This window comes from Eptatretus burgeri, chromosome 11, assembly GCF_056783735.1.
Source record: "Eptatretus burgeri isolate ZD-2024b chromosome 11, Ebu_testis_v1, whole genome shotgun sequence".
In the NCBI taxonomy this organism is placed as follows: domain Eukaryota; kingdom Metazoa; phylum Chordata; class Myxini; order Myxiniformes; family Myxinidae; genus Eptatretus; species Eptatretus burgeri.
The window spans coordinates 95,457,560-95,480,164 of record NC_140971.1 but is presented as its reverse complement, the minus strand read 5'-3'; the positions used below and the strand labels follow the sequence as shown (position 1 = coordinate 95,480,164).

Here is a 22,605-nt window from a genome sequence, read left to right as displayed (position 1 = left end):
CGGGAGAGTGCAAAACCTCCGCCACTAATACTGCTTGGTCACTCAAGTGAACCTTATATCTTATTCATTAAATATGTCAACAGTGCTGACAGTTATAGTTCTTTTCTCCATTTTTTTTGGTGGGGGGGGGGGGTTGGAAATCACTTAAAACATGCAGAAATGCAAAAAAAAAAAAAATTCTCTTACAATTTTTTTTTTGGGAGGGGAGGGGCCCAAGTCCAAAATCTAATGGCATGATCCTTGGACCATACCTAACCCCCCCCCCCACCAAGTTTCGTCGAGATCCGTCGAGGAGTTTTTTCCGTAATACTGTTCACAAACAAACAAACAAACAAACAAACAAACAAACAAACAAACAGAAAGGGGTGAAAACAGTAACCTTCGATGGCGGTGGTTAATTATAATTGCGGCTGATTTTGGAGCTTCGGGTGGATATACCCACGTAAAATCAATTTCTGTCTCAAGGAATCTCGTTATGACGAATGAATTGAGTATGTAAAAGGGAAAGTTGCAAACTATAACTCTGTGAGCACTGTTGACGTCAAATTGAATGAATGGGATATCAGGTTCACTTGAGTGACCTAGCAGTATTGGCGGCGGAGGTTTTGCACTCTACCGAGTGCTCCCCCTCTAATTTTAAGGTGTTTTTGTGTTTTTTTAAAAGTTTTGTTGTTTCTGTATTGTTTGTTTTCCTCAGGGGAGGGAGCATGGGCTTGGTTAAAACCACACAGCATCAACCACACAACACCGCTTGACGAGATCCCCCACCAATAGCACTCGGTACACATGCACACAATCACCCATCAATGCTCAAACTACTGAAAAGTCCTGCCAACATCCCCATACCCCTCCATCTCCATAACTTCCAGGTACCTATCTCATTCTAATTTGAACTTGTACACTGTTTCTGCTGCCACTTCCTTTCCAGGGAGACTATTCCATGCATTAGCTACTCTGAGTGAAAGTCCCCTGCCTTACTCTCAAGCTATGGCCCATTGTCCTATCACTTTCTACTCCGTTGAATAATTAATCTTCACTACTTTTATCTTTACCTTTCATTATCTTAAACATCTCTATCATATCTCCTCATAACCGCCTTCTTTCTCGTGTATAAAGCCGTCTCCTTCAGCAGCTCCTCATAGCTAAGTCTAGCTCAGCCCGGAATCAATCTAGTAGCCCTATGCTGAACCCTCTCTGTGGCATCTATGTTCTTCCGGAACTGTGGTGACCAAAACTGCACACAATATTCTAGATGTGGCCCTCACTAAATTCCTGTACAATGTTAACACCACCTCTTTTGATTTAGAAATGATTCCTCTCCGAATGCAACCTAAAACTCTGTTTGTTTTACTGATGGCTACCTGGCACTGTGCTGCCTGCTTACCTCCCATATCTATTACCACCACCAGATCGTTCTCCTGTGTGACAAGCTCCAAAATTACACCTTGCATCCTGTGATCTCTATTTTCATTGTTCTTTCCCATCCCCAACACCTTACACTCGCTCAGGTTAAATTCCATCTGCCATTCTTTTGCCCAATCTATACAAGTATCAATACTTTCCTGTATCTGATCACCACCCCCTCTGCTATCCACCTTACCTCCAAACTTTGTGTCATCTGCAAATTTGGAAAGCTTGCTCTTTACCCCATTATCCAAATCGTTGATGTATATAATGAATAGTTCTGATCCCTGAGATACCCCACTTACATCCTCCCAGCAAGACATCTTCCCACTTACAGCCACTCATTGCTTCCTACCACTAAGCCAGTTTGCAATCTAATTATCTACCTGACCAGCCACTCCACAAGCCATCACTTTGGCTAACAACCTCTGACGTGGTACCTTATAAAATGCCTTCTTAAAGTCTGCATATACTATGTCCACTGCCTTTCCATCATCCACCCAATCAGACACAACTTCATAGAACTCTGAAAGATTTGTTAAACAGGAACTACCTTTGGTAAACCCATGCTGACTACCTTTCATTTGTTTGTATTTATTTAAATGGTTCCTCATCTGGTCCTTAATTAATGTCTCCAACACCTTCCCCACAACTGAAGTCAAACTAACAGGTCTATAGTTTCCCAATTCTTCTCTGGATCCTTTCTTAAATAATGGTGTTACATTTGCCACTCTCCAATCCTCCGGTACCTGTCCTGACTCCAGGGAACGATTGAAAATATCCGTTAACATCTCGCCTACCTGCTCAGCCACCTCCATAAATACTCTCAGGTGCATATTATCTGGATCCAGAGCCTTATCTTTTCTTAGATTACTTTGCTGTTCCTTTACTTCCTCCACTCCAACCTGGATCTTCTGTAAAAGCCCTTCCTCACCTCCTCGATAGATACTCTCAGCTATTAGGAATTCACCTGACTGTTCTTGTGTAAAAGTTGATGCAAAATTTCCTGTTTAATAATAATAATAGGTAATGTAGTTTGAAAATGAAAACTTCATCGGTTACGTGGTCTGGCAGCCATATTCGATCAAAAAATAAGCCTTATCTGATCAATGTGAAACTTAAACATGTGATCTACTACCCATTAGAGGCAAGTTTGATAACAATGACGTCATGGGTCACACGTCCAAATTTAGTGGGGCGGCTTGGGCCCCGACACGACTTCTCAGTTATCAAGCGAGTGTCTAGTTATGAATTTTCTTTTTTGTTTATCCATGGAAATTCATAACGAGCTATGATGTTAACAACGCTTTTATTCGGCAAATCGGACTGTTTTTGCATGAATAATGTTCCTAGTGTAAAATCTGTTGTTTTGATTAGTACAATCTAAAACACACACACTCTTTGATGAAAAACATCCGTTTCTGCATTAGAATAGTGGCTTTTGTGTTTTTTTGTCGACATTGTCGAGGTTCGTATGAGAGCTAACACACAGCGCACAACAAAGGGGGGGGGGGGTAGGAGACAAGAGGGGTGGGAGAGGGAAGGACAAAGCAGTAGGGAACAGAGATATGAGGAGATCAGTGGAAGGGAGAGAGATGGGGCAGGGAACATGGGGAATACAAGATGGACACTACAGGGACTTTCAGGAAGGAAAGCAGGGAATTTATAGGAGGTGGGCTTGGGGTGGATTAACGGGGGTAGAAAAGATCGAGGATTTGGATGGGGGACGATAAGAGGTAGTTGAACAGAAAATAGAGAAAAATTAGGATGGATGGACGGGCGGCCCATTGGATGGACGGACAACCCAAAAACACGATGCCTCCGGCGACTTCGTCGGCGGAGGCATAAAAATACATGTATTTCCATCAACGATACTAAAAAAATACCATGCGCACACGGTTGGGCTGAAGTCGGGTCTCGTGAGGAAATGAAATTTAGTCCAAAAAAATAATTAATCTAAAAAAGTAATTTGTGTCCATTACCTTTCATGTCTGAAGGCCATTCACTTGCATCATGCGAACTACCTGATTTAGAGTCGGTTTATCGTGCAGAAGCTGCTGCCCCCACAACAACCATACAATATGATAGCAAGCGGTGTAACTTGCTGTCAAGGAACCTTCAAGAAGACCAGATTACTTGCTGCCGTCAGTGCAGACACAAATTTGTTATTTGTTCGTGGTGCCGTCGATAGCTCGCCGACCCATCGTGAAGGACACCGTGGGATCCATCTGAGGAACGGCACACACTTTTATGCTTCAACCTGCGTGCAAAACATCAGTTCAGGAGGTGAGTACGACACTCGTTGGAGGCAGGCAGAGTAAACCAACCAACTGTGAAGCTCATTGGTGAGCCAGCTTGGTTTTTGCCCACAGTGCGATAGATCCGATAGCGACATGATATTTATCCGATATAATCATTCAGCTTCTATATCCAAGTCCCGAACACCACTGCGTTCAGCTGAATTTGAACCCATATCATCTGCAGTATCAGTCCAGTGTACTCGATACGAGGCCAGGCACGTATCTGCCATCGCAGGAGAGTTAATCGGAATATTTTTCGCAAGAACAAAATATGTACGTCTGATAAGCCTTGCCGACAAGGAGCTGAGATGATTAATTTGATGAAATGTCAAAACGTCATCATCCAAGATTCAACGAACACAATGGAATCCACACATTGTTAATCACGTGCTTAAAGTGTGAAAAAAATTGACCCTCCATTTTGTTCCTTAAAATACACGTTACCTGTTGTGTGCAGGCTGCTTGGCTCATGCCTGCGTACTTCCTCGAATTCCAAGGACACGACACCTTCCTGGAGATCTGCCTTGCCAGTTTGCTCTTCCTTGTGGTGAACTGCATCATCATGCTGAAGCTACTTTCTCACTACTACGTCAAACGCAAGATGGCATGAACCTTTCAGGCATGTTCATATTTAAATGATCACAATGTAAAATACACATCATCCCGAGTAGAAACCTTTTTTTATGGTCAGAAGAACTTCTGATCCGTTCCTTCAGTTTCGATCCCCAGTTCCCAACTTCGAGATGTCGTGTTAAACGTGTAACTTCACCAAATAAATCCTCAGTCGTTTGGAATTTATCCGTGATGTCGAACTCAACATTTCGTTTGTATGAAATTCCCATTGCTGGTTCTAAATGGAGATCTAAGGTTGTACCGTTCTACTGTATAAAACACTGATGGTCACATAACTTTAAGCACATCTCAAACGCTTGATCAGTGCTCCAGTAATTACCCAACTTTGATTTCAAACATATTCGTCGAACTCACAAAAATGGACAACAGAATTATGGGGAAAATAAAGGCAGTCGCCTCGTGATTTTGGTCCCCAAGCACGGTTTCCTGTCGGGGAAGGCACGCACATTGATGAATCACCCTGCCTGTGAAACACGAGGATGATAGTTTAAAGCTGGGTCGGGATTCTAACCCAGGTTAGAGAGCTAAGAAGTGAGTGTGCGTACCTCTAGGCCATCCTGCCAGCCGAGGTGTTAACTCACTTTAAGTAAGCCTGGTGTTGGCTTAACGGTAAAGGTGGCTGGCTTAAGATCTTATAGGGTCTTCAGTTTGAGCCCCTGTCGTGCTATTGAATTAACACCAGGTGGGTCAACTCAGCCTGTCTTCCTTCCGAGGTCGGAGAAATGAGTTCCTGCTTACTGGAAACGGGGCACTGCATCAGTGGCACATATACGCTCCCAGTAACGATGCAGCCACACTCTGCACACGAAACTGGAACGGCACTCGGTAGAGCACATACCCCCGCCAGGCTGAACAGTCTATGTTTTGTATCCCACTGATAGGCTGGACCTGGATCCAGACATGAACCAAAATCTAATCGGATTGTGCTAGTAACATGCTCAACTGATCCACCAACTCGACATAACTCATCCACTTTTTAAAATGCCGTGCTCGATCTGGTTTTTGGCCCCATCTCTCAATGGTGAAGAATCGCTTAAACTAGACAGAGTTCGACGTCGCGACATCAACCAATACGCCTCCGCCCATATTGTCTTTGCGTTCTCTCACTTTGACCTGAAACCTCAAGACCATTTGACCTCAATATCTAATCTACACATACAGTATGCATCATGGTGCATGCACATCTGACCTTTGACCTCTTGACCCAAAAATCTAATCAGTTCATCTTAACATCATAATACATCCTCATAACAAGTTTGATCTAAATACAATAAATACCTGTCAAGGTATCACATTTTTACCTGACATGACCTTTGATTTCTTGATGCCAAAAACTAATCGGTTCTTCTTTGCATCATAATATACACTCAGTGTACAAATTAAACATTAGGAACACCTGCTCTTTCCATGAAATTGAATGATCAGGTGAATCAAGGTGAAAGCTATGACCCCTTATTGATCGCACCTGTTAAATCCACTTCATTCAGTGTAGATGAAGGGGAATAGACAGGTGAAAGAAGGATTTTTAAGCCTTGAGACATGGATTGTGCATGTGTGCCATTCTGAGGGCGAACGGGCAAGACAAAATATTTAAATGCCTTTGAACAGGGTATGGTAGGAAGCGCCAGGTGCACTGGTTTGAGTGTGTCAAGAACTGCAACGCTGCTGGGTTTTTCACCCTCAACAGATTCCCATGTGTATTAAGAATGGTCCACCACCCAATGGCCATCCAACTAATGGCAGACCAGAGGTCGAAAACAGCTCATTGATGACAGAGGCCAAAGGAGGCTAACGGGAATTGTGAAGAGCAACAGACTGGCTGCAGTTGGTCAACTGACAGTGCAGCAGAACATTGGTGCCGGAAGACCCATAAAATAATGCACAACTCATCGTACCTCGACACTAATTGGGTATGGCAGCCGACGACCATACAGAGTTCCACTTCTTTCAGCAAAAAACAAGAACTTGTGGTTGCAGTGGACCAAGGAGTGAAAACACTGCACACTGGATGAATGGGAAAACATTGCCTGGTCTGACGAATCCCGGTTCCTGCTGTTTCATGCTGATGGGAGGACCAAGGTCTGGAGAAAACCACATGAGTACATCCATCCATCATGCCGTGTGTCAACATTACAGGCTGGTGATGGTGTGATGGTGTGGGGTGTGTTTCATGGTACACATTGGGCCCCTTGATGAAAGTGGAGCACCGTTTGAATGCCACAGGATATCTGAACATCATTGCCAATCAGGGTGCATCCCTTCATGGCAGCAGTGTATCCATCTTTGAATGGATTTCTTCAGCAGGATAATGTCCCATGCCGCAAGGCTTGGATTGCACAGGAATGGTTCCACGAACATGACAGTGAATTCAGCTTGCTGCAGTGGCCTGCCAAGTCACCAGATCTCAATCCAATTGAGCATCTGTGGGATGAGATGGAACGAGCTATTAAGAGTAGGGTTCCACTACCAGTCAACTTGACACAACTGTGGGAAGCATTGGAGTCAACATGGGCCAACATCCTCGTGGAACGCTTTCGACACCTTGTCGAGTCGATGCCCCGCCGAATTGAGGCTGTTCTGAGGGCAAAAGGGGGTGAAACTCAATATGAGGAAGGTGTTCCTCATGTTTTGTACATCGAGCGTATACTTGTACCAAGTTTTGTCAAAATCACATCGCTAGTTCACAAGTTAGTGCGACAACAGAATTTTTTACCGAGCAAGACCTCTGACCTCTTGATCCCATCATCTAATCAATTCCTCTTTGCATCATTATAATACTTGTATCAAGTTTGACTTCGATACCTTCAGCCATTCTTAAATTATCGTGACAATGAAAACCTATCACGAACGAACGGACAACCCGAAAACATAACGCCTCCGGCGACTTCGTCACGGAGGCATAGAAATTTTTTAATTCTCATATCCAGATGTATATCTTCACCATAAACGAATCGATTTGTCATTGTCACATACCCAAACCTATCCGTCAAGTTTCGTCCAAATCCGTCCACAACATCTTGAGATATCGTGCTCACAAACCACTAGACAGACAGAAAGGGGTCAAAACAAAACCTCCGTTAGACAGACAAACAGAGGGAATAATCTCACGTAAATACCTGTTTTGTTTTTATCAGTTTATTCTGATTAGTACAACTGTGGATTATTACACACTATTTGATCAACTGGACTAAAACAAGGAAACTGACGGCACAAAACAGTCTTGTTCTTATGATTCAAGAAATACTGGGTGACTCGCAGTAGCGTTCAAGTTAATAAGTTACATCTTTTGCTCAGAGCAATGACACATTGTTGTTTGATAATATAACTGACAGAATATTTGCCCAATATGTTTGGACATTTGTCCTGTCAAAAGAATCTCTGTTCTTTCAACATCTGGACATGTTTGTTGCATTCTTTTTTTTGTGGCTAACACTAAAAACAAACCATATTGCTAATCGATCTCATCCCGCTCAAATACTTTGTGATGGATCTCGATAAAAGCTATCAGAAATGTTGAATCCATTAATAAGCTAATATTCCTTCTGCCTGACTGCATCAGAAGTAAGCAAACGGCCACAGCGTGCAATAAGGTGCGGAGTTGGATGTTGCGAGACGAGTCACTTGGGAAGTTGGGGGAGCAGGCAGGAAGCAACGGCGATATTTGTGAAGATGGCTGGAACATCCGACGGGTCTTGGTCCCGATCACGCTGCATCATACATTCCGACACTACGAGGCGCATGTCTCGAGAGGAGTCGCCGCGCAGGGAAAGTACTGCACATATGTGCTCTTCTCTAGAGAGAGGACATTTTCATTATAAATCATCAAAAGTGTCACAAATTTTATACAAACAAGAAAAATGATGAGAACTATCTCTCCCAGAAAGGCCATACTTGGCATACATATTATACAGAACAAGTCTTAGAATCTCACAATGGTATCCGGAGATCACTATGCAACATCATTGCCCAAAGGTTGCACAGCCGCACTCCAAGCACCATTGCTGACAGTGTGAATCTGCCACTAATGCAGTGCCCCCTACTGATTAGGGCAGGAATTTGTAAAAAAAAAAATTCATGGTGCTAGCAAATACTCGTCTACTCTTCACGAAGGGCACCAAGGGATATATAACGTCCACCAACGAATGACAATGAAGAATTACTCCAATGGTGTCAATGAATCACTTAAAACCAACTAACTCCAATGGTGAAGAATCACTTTGGAAAAAATTAACAGATCTTCACCAAAATTGAATCAATTCTTCCCAGTCACACACGCAACATGTCCACAGAATTTCGTCCGGATCCGTCCCCAACATTTTGAGATATCCTGTACACAAACAAACAAACGGACAGAAAGGGGGTGAAAATGTAACCTCCTTCATCTTCGGTGGTGGAGGTAACAAATGTATCTTCAAACAAATGAGCCGGTTTCAATTCCCCCCCCCCCACCTTTAATCAAATGCCCCTGGATTAATTAGACATTGTAGTTTATCGATTGGCCCGAAAGTTTTGCTCCAAGACTTCGTAGAATTGATTCACTGGGTTTAAATCAAGATTTCAAGCTGTTTGGGATTAGGGTTTGGTTCAATAAGTTGTCCTCAACAATTACAAACACTACACTTGGGCAAGATCGATGTGTTATTCCCGTAGATGCAAAGAACCTCGTTGTAGTGTTGTATTCTAGCCGGTCGTGTTGCGTTCTCACAAATGTCAAAAGATACCTTCTATAAAGCACAAACTGCTTTGTCGTGTGACAAAATAAAATACACACCTGCACATTGATTGAGAGGGTTCATTTAAAATGTGTGTGCTGTTTCACGTGCCGAAGCCGTCCGTACCTGATGTCTGGATAACGGTTGATCAGACTGGATATATCAAGGCAGAGCATGGATGTGTCTTTAAGGCTGATTATCTCTCCCAGTGCAGGAATAACATCACTTCGAGATTCTTCATCTTGCGAACCATCCTGCATTTAACAAGCAGAGTTTGATTAAATTTGCAAAAAATATTTGATCGTAAATTATTGAGTGCAAAAACCAAAATAAAGAAACAATGTCACTCGTGCGTTGAAAATGAAAGTCAACCTTAATGGAACAGTTTGTCAGAAAGTTAAACTGAATTCTGAATTGCGGATATAATCTTTCAAACATTTTGTTGTCCATGATCTCGTATCTTCTGAATTTCTCTTCAACTCGTTTCATTGAATGGTAATCAAAAGGTTTTTCTCCCAGCCGTGAAGGAACTGCTGTTCTCGTGACTCTCGGCACTGATGTTCATCTTTTTCGATGTCGTTTCTGTTGAGTGTCACATTGTGCAGTTTGTTTTTGTATACATGTATGAGAGCTCACATGCTGGGTAATGCAGAGCTCTCGATCTTCCAATGGTGGTGAGCATACGTCGAACAACGTTCTTTAACTATCTGTCTAAGGAGCAGTGAATTCTTGCAGAAAGTTTTCTGTAAGGCTCATTTGGCTGCACCTGGAAGGGTTTGAGGGAATTGGAGTAGCGGCTGAAACCCAAATCCTACCGAGGTTCCTCCCGATCACTCTATCTTTGCTCTTTACTTTTTCAGGTTCCTTCTGGTGACTCCAATGCAGTATTTGGTCTTCTGTTTAGTGGACAAGACAAACATTTACAATCCACATTGGCAGAACAATTTTTTTATTTTTGTATGCAAAATATAAGCTCCTGGAAGAGCGTGCTAACAAAGTAAAATGACGATTCAGAAATATGGGCAACGGTTGGACACAAGCAAGGGAGTGGATGAATAGGAAGAGAGGCATGGGAGGAGGGAAGGAAACACAGTAAACTACAACTAAGTGGGTTGAGTTATCTAAGGTTAATGGGGGTAGAAAAAGAGTGTGAATAGGGATGAGATGGGAGTGCACCACTTGTTTGAAGCTCTAGAGGGTAGAATGCAATGGAAGGGTCTCCAGAAGGAAGTTCCACAAACGGGATGAAAACAAAAAAGGACAAAAATAGTGGAGGTGTGCAGAAAGCCTGAATTTTTGCACAAAACCAGGATGGGGTTGCTGTAAGAATGTGTGCACTGTGGAAGGTAGAGAGAGAGAGAGAGAGAGAGAGAGAGAGAGAGAGAGAGAGAGAGACAGAGAGAGACAGAGAGAGACAGAGAGAGACAGAGAGAGACAGAGAGAGACAGAGAGAGACAGAGAGAGACAGAGAGAGACAGAGAGAGACAGAGAGAGACAGAGAGAGACAGAGAGAGACAGAGAGAGACAGAGAGAGACAGAGAGAGACAGAGAGAGACAGAGAGAGACAGAGAGAGAGAGAGAGAGATATATATATATATATATATATATATATATATATCAACCAGACATTGATCGATGTATGCTAACCGCTGTAGGGAGCAAGGACAAGCTGATGTTTTGGTTGATAACCTTCTTTTGCTCTGACAAAAGGTTAACGCCAAAAATATCAGTTTCTCCTCGCTTTCAATGGCAGTTAGCATTCATCGATCAATGTTTTGTTGATTTCATACATTGTTATATCCATCCTCCAACGCAGATCGACACTGGGCTGAGAGAGATAGAGAGAGACAGAGACAGAGACAGAGAGAGAGAAAAAGAAAGACAACCAACCTGCCTGTGATATATGATAGCAACAGAGCTCATTCCTTGGAATCAATGTGGGGGATTTCAATAATTTTGAGAGCTTTCGATACCACAGCATCGAGGAGAGAGAGATGTGATGCTGGTGTGTCAGTCCAAAGCAGACAGCAGTCCCTAATCGAGCTCCAGACAAACAACGTGATAAAGTTCTCGAGCTAAACACGCCGCAGGACAACCGTAGGAGGCTGCAGTGAACAGCTGCATCTGTTTTTTTTCCACTCTGTGCATAGTTTGAGGTGTGTCATGTTAATAATGCAGAATAATGTACTCAAGCTGACCTGTAAGTGTGTCTTGGAAAGCTATGAGAGTTCATGAAAGTGTAAACATTGCTAAGTTTGGGCGACTGGGTAGTCATACCTCAGACAGCTTTTGGAAAAGCTGTTTCAATTGTTTTCCTTCCCATTCCATCTTATCTGCTGCCTCTTGGCGTTCCTCTTGAGAGCGCAATGTGACTCGCCGCTGCACGACAGCATGCACGTACTCATGCACGATGCGTCGATGGACTTGATGAGTCAGTTCCTGTCTCACAGGAGAATATACGTGTCACACAAGTCAAGAATCTTACATCGGTGTGTCCAAAAATGTGAAGGAAAACACTTTGTTGTTCCATAACCATTGTCAGCACAAGTTACATCAAAAGCAGCATCACTGGTATGATGATGATGAGTATGATGATGATGATGATGATGATTTCCATTGTTTTCTCTTTCAGACCACCTGATTCTCACTACGTTCTGCCAACTTGTGCGATCTTGAGCATCAGCGAGAATGTTCATTAGATTGATTCCACCCAGTTATTCGAATTGATCTAACCATCTGTGCCGGTCAACACAAAGTGAAAACCTTCACAAACAATACAAAGTGGATTAAAAACCCTGACACTGGTGTCGCTCTGCTGAAATCTCTTGACACGGCAAGAAGGGAAAGACGGCGTGACACAACAGAAGGATTAGCCTTCACACAATGCAGACAGAAAGCACGGAGGATCATGCTAAACCTTGGAGCAGCTTCCCCCATCAGTTCAGACCCCACCTAAAGTTAGGCCAAATGCCAATGCCACAAGATTAATTGCCAATTACAAAGTTCCAGTGAATAAAACCACCAGACACCTTGTACTTAGACAACTCCGCACTGCAATGTCTGTTTGTTAATTCCAAACCACACAATGTACCCTCTTGTCTGTTGGGAAGGTAAACAGAGGGCTATCTGATATCAAGTCAGCAGGAACTGATGGCGTCGTCCCCAAATGCCTCAAACATCTTGGGGGGGGGAGGGGAAGGGGCTGCGCTTGTTAAATTTCTTCTCCAAAATATTCACAACTGGCGTTGTAACTAACGAATGGAAGAGTGCAAACAAAGGTCATGCCATTTTGAAACTGGGAAAACGTGCTGATGATCCCAGAAACTATCAACCTATCTCCCTCGTTATGTCCTGCTATAAACTTTTGGAAAGACTTCTCCTGTAACAGCGAAAGCCCATCCTCAAGCAAGTTATCCCAAGCAACAGGCAAGTTTTAGACCAGGCCATAATGACTGTGACCAATTCTTGGCATTAACTAGCCACATCAAAGCTGGCTGAATTCCAGTGAAAGCAGAAGCAGCGACCTTTATCGACCTAAATTCCGACGACGATTCCGTTTGGAGGAAAGGCCTGCTTCTCAAACGAGCCAAGACCCTCAAGTGTAGGAATACTATTCAAGGCCCTCAAGTGTCGGAATGTCCACAAGTGCTCGTATAATGAATAGCCAGCTTAACCCTCACTCCAAGGGCAGCAAACCTTTACAATGTAGCACCCTGCCTACAGAGCAACACGATGACAGTTTATAGTTGCATCGGGAATCAAAACCAGACTCGACAGCTTAAAGGTGAGCATGCTACGGGGCTAAGATGGCCTAGAGGTACGTACACTTGCCTCAGCTGTCCAGCCTGGATTTGAATCCCGACCCAGTTATAAATTGTCAGCCTGGTGTTTCACAGGAAGGGTCATTCATCAATGTGTGTGCCGTCCCTCGGATGGACGTTAAACTGGGCGTCCCGTCTGCCAGTATTCGCTGGTGGATGTTGAAGATCTCACGGTGTCCTTCACAAAGAGCAGTCAAGCTGTCGCCGGCAACATGCTGAACAAATTACAAATTCCTGTCTGAACCAGCAGAGGGCACTGAATCAGCGGTACAACCGCACCCCCACCCAATGATGCACACAGCTTTGTGCTACACACGAATAAAGAAGTACGCACGCTACCTCCGGCAACAGATTTAAGTGATGGACAGCAATAAATAAAACAGTTAATTTCTCACATTACATTGATGATCTTGATAAGTGGAAAATTATAATGGCATTGTTTTAAACAATGTGGATTTGTAAGAAGGAATGCGTGTGATGTCACCTTGAGGTACGCTTTGTTGAGCTTGGAGAAGTCGTTGAAATAGTCCTCTATGGTAATGCAGATTGTGTCCATGGCCTTGGAACTCGTCAGCCAAGCCCGTGTCAAGAGCTCCAGAAGGGATGGCTGTGGATAGAAGTCCCAGCAAACAAGCAAGCAAATGTTTATCCCAAATAGACAGGAATGATGATGGTCATTTGAGTCTCATTGAAATTCTCAAATTAAGGGAAATATCTTTCTCGTTTTTCTCAATGAAAACGGTTTAAAGGACGGGATATAATTTTCTCTGATTTCGGTGCACCTCATTTCTCAATTGATGCCTGATGTTGATACAGTGAGCATGCTTGCTGGAAAACAGAAAAGCCTTTTTGTTCCAATCTTGAGTTATTACAGGAGAAAGACAAATTGAGTGATTCACAAAGATAAAAACAGGATTTGTCCAACATTTTCTTCTGCAAACGGGATGAGAATTGTGGTACTCAAATAATATTGTAATGTGTATGGGCCATACGAGTGATCATGCAAGTGCTGGGCTTTGTCTGAAGATTTCCGAATGGCTTCGTTGGCCAAATCGAATCATCAGGCACGACACTCTGTTCCGTGGCTAAACAACCTTTGTTGCGACAATGACACACATTGTGGCAGAAGGCAGAATGAGAAAAGACTTCCTCAAGCTATACTATCTAGGTAGTTCAACAAAATGATGACAATGAAAATCAACAAAGGAAAACAATAATCACAATTCTATTCCATATTTTATTAAAGGAGTTACAGCTTCTCCATGAGTCTCGACTCGACTGCACACAAAACAAGGACACGAGGCACTAATCCAATTGGAGCTTCAACAGAAACCAAACAAACAGCAAACACCTTTTGAACAATAAAATGAATAAAATAAACCAATGTCACCTGCAGGGTGACCCGTATCTTGCCAAAAGGTGACCACGTGTGACTTCTTTAAGGTCACACTGAGGTGAACAGAGCTGCTATCCACCAGGAGCGACTCCTTGAGGAATATCTGCCTACGAGAGATTCCGATGAGAATCGTTCTACAGAGTAACCATGAAAAATATGCGTTTGCCTCGTAACGTCACCAAATGACGTCATAATGTCTCAAGCTTGACATATCTAGAAAGCACTCATCGAGGTGTTCAATTTGAGGTACTACACGATATGGTTCCTAAAACTTGAAAATTTGACCTTGGGGTCAAATATGTTTGACCTTAGGCGCTAACCATGAAGGTCAAGGCCAATCGCCACCAAAAATTAATCAGCTGAGCGCCAGACCATGAACTATATTCCCATGAAGTTTGAAGACGATCCGATCAAAATTACTCAAAAAATAAGGATTTCGTCGACTCCCCTGATTTGCGACAAAGTGACCTTGACCTTTGACCTTCAAAATTTTATGCGCTGAAAGGGACCTCTATAGGCCTCTGATATGCGAAGTTACAAAAATTTCCAATGATAACTGTGCTCTGCAGAATTTTTTATATGTCATTACAGACAAGCAAAAAAATAAAAATAAAAACATACAAGCTGACTTACATATCTTGCAAAAACTTCGTTTTGGCAAGATAATTAAGCAACTGAGCTGTGGCCACAAGTCATACGTGACAGGGGGGTTGGTCGGAAATGATGGGTAAATGCAAAAGAATAGCATGAAAATGCTGGGACAAACACAATGGGAGGATAACTACAATTACCAAGCAGTCGCCCTTTCCGTTTGTGGCACTACAGGGTCCTGGGATCTGGGCACCAAGACAAATTGTCAGTTGCAATGACACACGCAGATCCAGCTGGCTCACACTCTGTTTCACCAAACCAAGCCGTCCGGTGTTGGACCGCTCTGGAGCTCGATATCTCTTTACACCGAACTGTGGAACTCTCAGACCCGGTTTCAGATTTACCTTGCGTCAAGCTGAACTTCAATCTGAACCGGGGAACTCCACACTATAGACTCGACTGGGGAACGCTCCCTCGCAGTCCACCCGAAATAGCTAACGGCAGAGTCACATAACCCCCACCCCCCCCCCCCCACTCCCATTGGCCTTCTGTTGTCCATAGTGGTCCATGCTGGTACAGGAGCTAAGCTCCTGAGATGGTGCGGATCCAAATGGAATTATAACTAGAACTGCCACTTTATAACTGCTGGCAGTGATGACCGGGTACCCAGTCCGTCCGCCTTTGACACAACTGATACAACATGAGACTTAAATCATAGTCACAAAGTTTCGCATTTATCGGATAAGCGGTGCCAGAGAAAACATTATTTAATGGTGATACAAACACAGGCCTGCTTTGAGACGGCGCGGAACAGACGAGTTACGAACCGGGCAGCACAAAGCATTCAATTTCCTTATTACTGGCGAACAGATTCAAATCATTAAATAATTCTGGCTGCTAAACCGCGTGACCGATCCCGTTGAAATTTCAAACCCTCATTCCGCATGACTGTTCCACCATAAAGGTGATGTTTCACATTTATTGATGCAGTAGTTCCAGAGTAAACATTAATTAATATTTTTCCTTCAATCCACTATGGCTGCCAAACGTTGTGTCGTACGTCAAAAGGGGGTGAGAACTTTTTATTCGTCATGGAGAGGCGGTCATAGTGGTGGAGTTTCGCCTGGATCTGTTCAGTCGTTTCAGAGAAAAAGACGTTTAAAGATATTATTTTTCAATCCAAGATGGCTGACAAACCATGTGACCTATGACATCACAAATTTATATTCTGCTTCCAAGTGGGTATTGGAACACGTTTGTGAAGTTTCGTGTTTATCGGTAAAGGTGCGTTTTTCTATCCAAGATGGCCGCCAAACCATGTGACGTGTGACGTCAGAATTTTTACCACGCGTGCACACACGATGGTAGATGATAATTGCAAACTTTCGATTCATTAGGTTAAGCAGTTCCAGAGAAAACATTATTTAATATTTTTCTTAAATCCAACATGGCGGCCAAACCGTGTGACATCAATTCGAAATTAACAAACTTATATCGCCTACGTGTCCCGAATATAGTTCTGAAATCTCCCCTTCATCGGACCAGCGCTTCTGGAGAAGAAGATGTTTGAAGGTTCTAGGGTTTTTTCAAGATGGCCACCAAACCATGTGACCGATCAAGAAGAAATTAACAAACTTGAGAAAGGACCTCATGGGAAATATATGTGTGAAGTTTTGTCTTAATCTGTCTTGCCCTTCTGGAGAAGATTTTAAAAATTTATTCATTTTCAATCCAAGATGGCTGCCGAACCTTGTGACCTATGATATCATAAATTTAAATTCTGCTTTCCATCATCGACCCGAACAAGTGTGTGAAGTTTCGTGTAAATCGGATAAGGTCTATTTTTCTATCCAAGATGGCCGCCAAACCATGTGACTTCTGAGGTAAAAATTTTTTACCATGTATGCAGACTTGAGGGAGGAAGGCACTTGCAAATTATCGTTTTGATGGCTTATGAAATTCTAGAGAAAACATTATTTAATATTTTTCTTAAATCCAACATGGCGGCCAAACCATGTGACCTATCACTTCGAAATTAACAAACTTGCATCGCATGCATGTCACGAATATAGTTCTGAAATCTCGCCTTCATTGGACCAGCGCTTCTGGAGAAGAAGATGTTTGAAGGTTTTAAGGTTTTTTCAAGATGGCCGCCAAACCATGTGACCTGTCAACAAGAAATTAACAAACTTGAGAAAGGACCTCTTGGGGAATGTACCTCAATTGAATGTACCTCAAGTCTCGCCTCAATCTGTCCAGCCCTTCTGGAGAAGAAGATTAAAAAAAAAAAAAAACACAAAAAAACAAGATGGCGGCCGAATTACGTCATCGATGACGTCAAAAAAACCATTTTTGACGATGAATTTTGGTGTAGATGACGCTCAAAAAATTTCAGACTTTTCCTATACGGCGTTCTACTTGACGAATTTTCACCGGTATATCGCTTCACCTATGACGTCACGAAAAATCACACGTGTTCCCGATAGGGAGCTTAGTAAAATGTATCAAACGAAAATTTTTTCCATTGCACGGTTTCCGAGATACAGATGTCCAAAGTTTATCGCTTTTTTCAAGATGGCGACCGCACCACGTGACCAATGACGTCATAATTATAACGTGATTGTGCTATCAAAAAAGATACAAACTATGGTGAAAATTTCCTGTCGATCGGCCTTAGTGTCCCAGAGAAAATGATTTTTAAAGCGAAAAAGGGTGCAAAATGCCGGCGGAAAAATAATAATAATGCGTAATAATAATAAACAGAAGAAAAACAATAGGGTACCCTGTACTCACAGGGGGGTACCCTGTACTCACAGGGTACCCTAATAATAATAAACAGAAGAAAAACAATAGGGTACCCTGTACTCACAGGGTACCCTAATAAACGGAGAAGACAGTCATTATGAGGGAGTTGGGATGAAGGGACACCAGATGTGTGGGGGAAATGTGGCCGCCATGCCAAACGGTTCCTCCAGTTATAAACTGTCAGCCTGGTGTTTCACAGGCAGGGTGATTCATCAATGTGTGTGCCGGCTCTCGGATGGACGTTAAACAGGCGTCCCATCTGCCAGCATTCGTCGGTAGACGTTAAAGATCCCATGGTGTTTTTCATGAAGAGGAGGTGAGCAATCACCAGCACCAAAACGAATTACAAATTGCTGTCCTAACGAGTTGAATGTCAGGCTTGGCCAGCCGGTTCATGAAGACTCGGACCAATCTTCCCCTGGCTGACCCCACAAGAAAAGGTTGGTCAATAATAATCGTTAAAAGAAGATGAAAGAAGAAATAATTTTTTGAATTATTCTTCACCATTGAGAGATGGAGCCAAAAACGATGCACACAGTATGGCACGGTATCTCAAAAAGTTGTGGACGGGTTATGATAAAACTTGGTGGACGAGTTGGGTCGGTGGCAAGAACAAGCCGATTAGATTTTGGTGTGCGATATTGAGGACGAATGGTCCGGATGCAGATCCGGCCTATCATTGAGATCCAAAATGTAAACTGTTCAGCATGGTGGAAGTATGTGCTCTACCGAGTGCTATTCTAGTCTGCCAGGTATGCTTACCGCATGTGAAAATGAGTCAGCAGTTTCCACATGGCCTTCATGAGTGAGATAGGGTTCGAGATCCTTCCATGGGTGGAGACACAGAGAGGGAGGGGTATTTACACCCCCTACCCCCAGAGAGTGGCTAATGGGCACGCTGTGAGCGGCCCAAGAACCCACCCATGGAAATTTAATAAAACACGCGATGGGATGAAGCTCGCCGCAGTCTTGTCTTCCGGTGGCGCTTAACCTGATTATAACTGCCTCTTGTACCTGTCTTTCCCCCTCGACCTGCTATCCATGGGACCTCCTGCTCTCTGCTCTCAAGTTGGAGTCCCGTGGTGCCCTGGTCCTGCAGTTCTCTCAATTTGTGGTTTCCAGCTATTCGTGGTCCACTGCGGTGACAGAACTGGGAGATCACTGGATGGACAAAGCACCTCAAGGCCGTACATCGGCTCGTCTTGATGCCAAAAGAGAGACGCTAACAAGGCTTTCTCGCACCCCCCCCCAGGTCATGTGCCCTGTCTTCTCCCTGTATGTCATATAGCCCGTGTGAGAGAGAGGCCTTCAAGATTAAATAAATAACTGTTGTTGGCATCGTTCGTGCGAGAGTTAATTATTTATTCTTTTGTTGTTTTTTTCAGTTATTTCCCTTTTCCATCGCTCCTATTTATTTCTTGTGAATAAATCCTTTGTTAATGAGAACCTGTTTTGTGGTCACCGAGGTAACGGGCTCTGCAGAACTCTCTTAATTTGGCATGTGACCCCGAACACGGTAAGACGTCATCAGTTAAAACCAAGCTGCCCTTTGGCATCACTCGGCCAAATTTAGAATGGTGCATGGTTTTCAAACCACCCACCGGCAGCAAATTACAGGCATACGCGGTGACCTCTCATCCACCTGCCCAGCGGATGGTCGGGGAGTGTTGAAGACCCCACAGCTAACAATATTTTCAGATTGAAAAAAAAAGAAGACATTTATCAACTTTAATATTTTTTCTTTCCTATTACAACTGCAAAAGCGGTGGATTTGGGGGGGGGGGGTAATTAAAATTACATTGAGAAAAGCAAAGAAACAGAGTGGATTGTGTTTGGGGAGGGAAGGGAAAGAAAGGAAATTGGAAGATAGGTTGAGAAAGGAGAGAGCATGTGCAAGGTGGATGTTTAGGTAAATGGCACACACAAACACTCACTTTAATATCCAACAGGACCTCATCCAGCAGGTAAGTGCAGCCTTCAGCAGCGATTGTAGAAAGGTCTGACTCGATTTTTGGGATGGCACTCCAGGACTTGTCAGTCGGTAGCGAGAGCAGGTATCGACGTTTGAGCGTCTGTACAGACTCACTGCCACAATGTCGTGTTGAACCTCAGAAGATTAAATTTTTCTTAGCAACATTGGACAAGGAACAGCCTATGGAGCGGATCAATCGATGATGATCGTCTGTCATCCTGAGGTCTGTGTCTCAATCATTTCTCAATCGAGTCAACCAACATGATTCACGAGCGAACAAGCAAATGATGACGTACACGTGTGCCGTCCTGCTCATCCAGCAACAAAGGGGACATGTGTGACATTACAGCGAGTGGAAGGCCTTTTGATAAAATAAGGTCAAAATGTGGGTCAGCACAACCTTTTCAAATCGGAAATGCCGACTGCTTCTCCGTTTATGCTGTCGGGCGTTTTCAGTTTTGATGACATCACAACTTGCATCACTGAATGAGCATTTTATTGCACAAGTACCTGGAAAAACTCAATCACGTGGAACGTGCTCACCTGAAGAGCGTGCAGTTGTTGATGGCAGCAATCATATATTGCACATAGAATGGCGGAAACTTTCGGTCCTTCACGTGTTCCTGTTTGAAGGTGCCCAGAGCCATGCGGAATCTGCTCATAGCCAGGAAATAAACAGAGTGTGTGTATATATATATATATATATATATATATATATATATATATATATATATATATATATATATATATATATATATATATATATATATACATACACATAAGCAACATGTAACGTAGTTTATAAACTCAATGGCATCTGTCTTACCGGCCGAGTTGTTCGCCGGTGGGAATACATGCATCGCCCCACAGGTTTGGGGAGCTAGGCTTAGGCCTACATTATTGGCTAGCACAACATTCTCACGATGCCCCAGTGAGGGAAAACCCGGTCTGTCAGTCGAGTTGGGATACCTGTGGGGTCAGTGTTTGGACTGATGCCTTGTGGAATTATGATAGTACAGCTCTGCATGACGCTGCACTCTGTCGTCCTCATGCAGGCCTATGCCTTGCTACAAACTGCCAGGGTAACGTTGACATACATACACACTAGTTTGTTTACATCGATCGACACATCGTGCTGCACATCCGGTTGTCTCTACAAACACCTTATAAAAACTTGCGATTCAGGAATACGTTATTCAAATGCAGCCGTCGAGTATGTTATTCTGCATGGGATTGCGGCGAAACATCCAGGATTGTAACCATAGCCAGGAAGCTGCATCGGCAGAACTGACGCTCTGTGCAGAGCATGGTACACGAAGCTGTTGAATAAACTGATGTGCTCGAGCGTATGTGACATTCTTTAATTGACACTCGTGGCGTGAGACCAAACTTGCTTTGTCGGGTTATTCCCCATGCAATCTGAAAGAGATGCCCAACCAAAGATGAATCCGGGTCTTCCGTAACGCATCTCTTTCTGCCGATTCGGTCTCGTGAGAGACAGCCTGTTAACGATCTGTGAGGAGGGACTGTTGGGGGTCCTCAAAGTAGTGTTAACAATTCCAGTCTGGTATGATTAAAATTAGGCCTTAACGGGCCCGTGCAAAGCTGGTAATAGGCCCAGGCCAGATGGGAAATGTAGGCCCCCATTTCAAACTGCTGATTAAGTATTTTTGTAATCAGTGCTAAACACATATGACTAGCACTTTCCAAATGCCGTGCAATTGGTCTTACACAGTCAATTCTCGCTGACCACCTTGTCTTTGACATTTTATGCAGTGAGACAGGAAGATGTTCCTTCAGTACCTCCCACCGCTGGGGTCTTGAATTGAAGACATTGAACATTTTCTGTATGGTAGGCCCATGCCAACTGGCCCACCTGACCCCCCTCTCTGTTCTGGCCTGGGTCTTAATGAAAACCTTAGGCAAGTCCAATATGCTTGCTGTATATTAAAATATCTTTGCTACAATAAGCAGCAACTCCAAAGGTGTTCATGGTCTCCCGATGGACTACAAAAGGAAGGGGGAAGAGCTAGTAGCATCCTCCTGTGAACGATCGCACTACAATTCGATCATCATCATCATCATCATCATCATCATCGATGATTGCATGCAAGATTTGTCACTTTATCAACTACTAACTATTCGACTGCCATTCACACGAGTGCATTGCAATTTCAGGAAGCAGAAAATATGGAAAATAAAAAAAACCTCTAGGCCTCGTATTTGTTTTTCCGGGATAAACCCCGGGAGATGGTTCTTAAACTCACCGATATAAAAATCCTTGAATTTCCTGCAACCCAGTGTGCAGCACCCGCTCACTGAGATCCGAGCTCACCTGGGAAGCCACTTGTAGGTTTTGTTCCATTATCTACAGACACATCGAATGTGTTACTTCGACCATCGGGTAAGGAATCGGGCTTTTTTGAGGGGTCACAAATTACAATCCTGGCACTACCCCTGCCCAAACCATCGTCACCACAACCAAAGTTATCATCAACATCACAGAGATGCTCGTGTCGGTGATATAGCCAGCAAACTCGTGATCAAAGATATTGGTCTGAACGTGCTGATCCTGGAGTGCAGACCATCGAGCGAAAACCCTTTATCCCATTCGCTACGATGTGACACTTTTCCCTTCCCGCTCAATCAAACCACCGAATTATTGTGGCAGCATTCACAGGACGTCTGGGTAAAACCGAGCTTCCAGAATGTCACTTCTCCAACAACTAAAATGTGCATATTTAACCATAACAACAATGTATAGGGTATAGGAAGTTTTAATGTTTATCTTTTGATTGTCCTATTCCAGTGGCTGCTGCTAAAGTTTGAATGGGGATGAGGTTAATTAACCTCCGCCATCTTCGAAGATGGATGGAGGTGACTGTTTTCACCCCTTTCTGTTTGTTTGTTTGTTTGTGAACAGTATTATGGAAAAACTCCTCGACAGATTTCGACGAAACTTGGTGGTGAG

The 22,605-nt window shown here is 43.4% G+C and overlaps 2 protein-coding genes across 14 annotated transcripts in view; one reads left to right on the top strand and one right to left on the bottom strand.

Moving 5' to 3' along the window:
* Window positions 1–19,368, top strand: part of PIGM (phosphatidylinositol glycan anchor biosynthesis class M) — a 35,242-nt gene extending 15,874 nt beyond the window's left edge. For 3 of the 5 annotated variants that reach the window (XM_085847500.1, XM_085847497.1, XM_085847501.1), the window contains one exon: window positions 4,162–4,740. In XM_085847500.1, the coding sequence (XP_085703626.1) occupies window positions 4,162–4,314 (153 nt within the window). In that variant the 3' untranslated portion in view covers window positions 4,315–4,740. Of the gene's footprint in view, window positions 1–4,161; window positions 4,741–11,681; window positions 11,855–18,731 lie in introns of those variants that run through there. The other 2 variants (XM_085847499.1, XM_085847498.1) reach the window with 2 other exon arrangements.
* The window catches only part of LOC147017696 (exocyst complex component 3-like), a 46,884-nt gene continuing 31,735 nt past the window's right edge, over window positions 7,457–22,605 (bottom strand). For all 9 annotated transcript variants that reach the window (XM_085847480.1, XM_085847479.1, XM_085847484.1 and 6 more), the window contains 7 exons: window positions 21,902–22,002; window positions 20,178–20,288; window positions 19,597–19,747; window positions 13,355–13,477; window positions 11,327–11,488; window positions 9,176–9,303; window positions 7,457–8,129 (listed from right to left, as the gene is read on the bottom strand). In XM_085847480.1, the coding sequence (XP_085703606.1) occupies window positions 7,955–8,129; window positions 9,176–9,303; window positions 11,327–11,488; window positions 13,355–13,477; window positions 19,597–19,747; window positions 20,178–20,288; window positions 21,902–22,002 (951 nt within the window). In that variant the 3' untranslated portion in view covers window positions 7,457–7,954. The remainder of the gene's footprint in view (window positions 8,130–9,175; window positions 9,304–11,326; window positions 11,489–13,354; window positions 13,478–19,596; window positions 19,748–20,177; window positions 20,289–21,901; window positions 22,003–22,605) is intronic.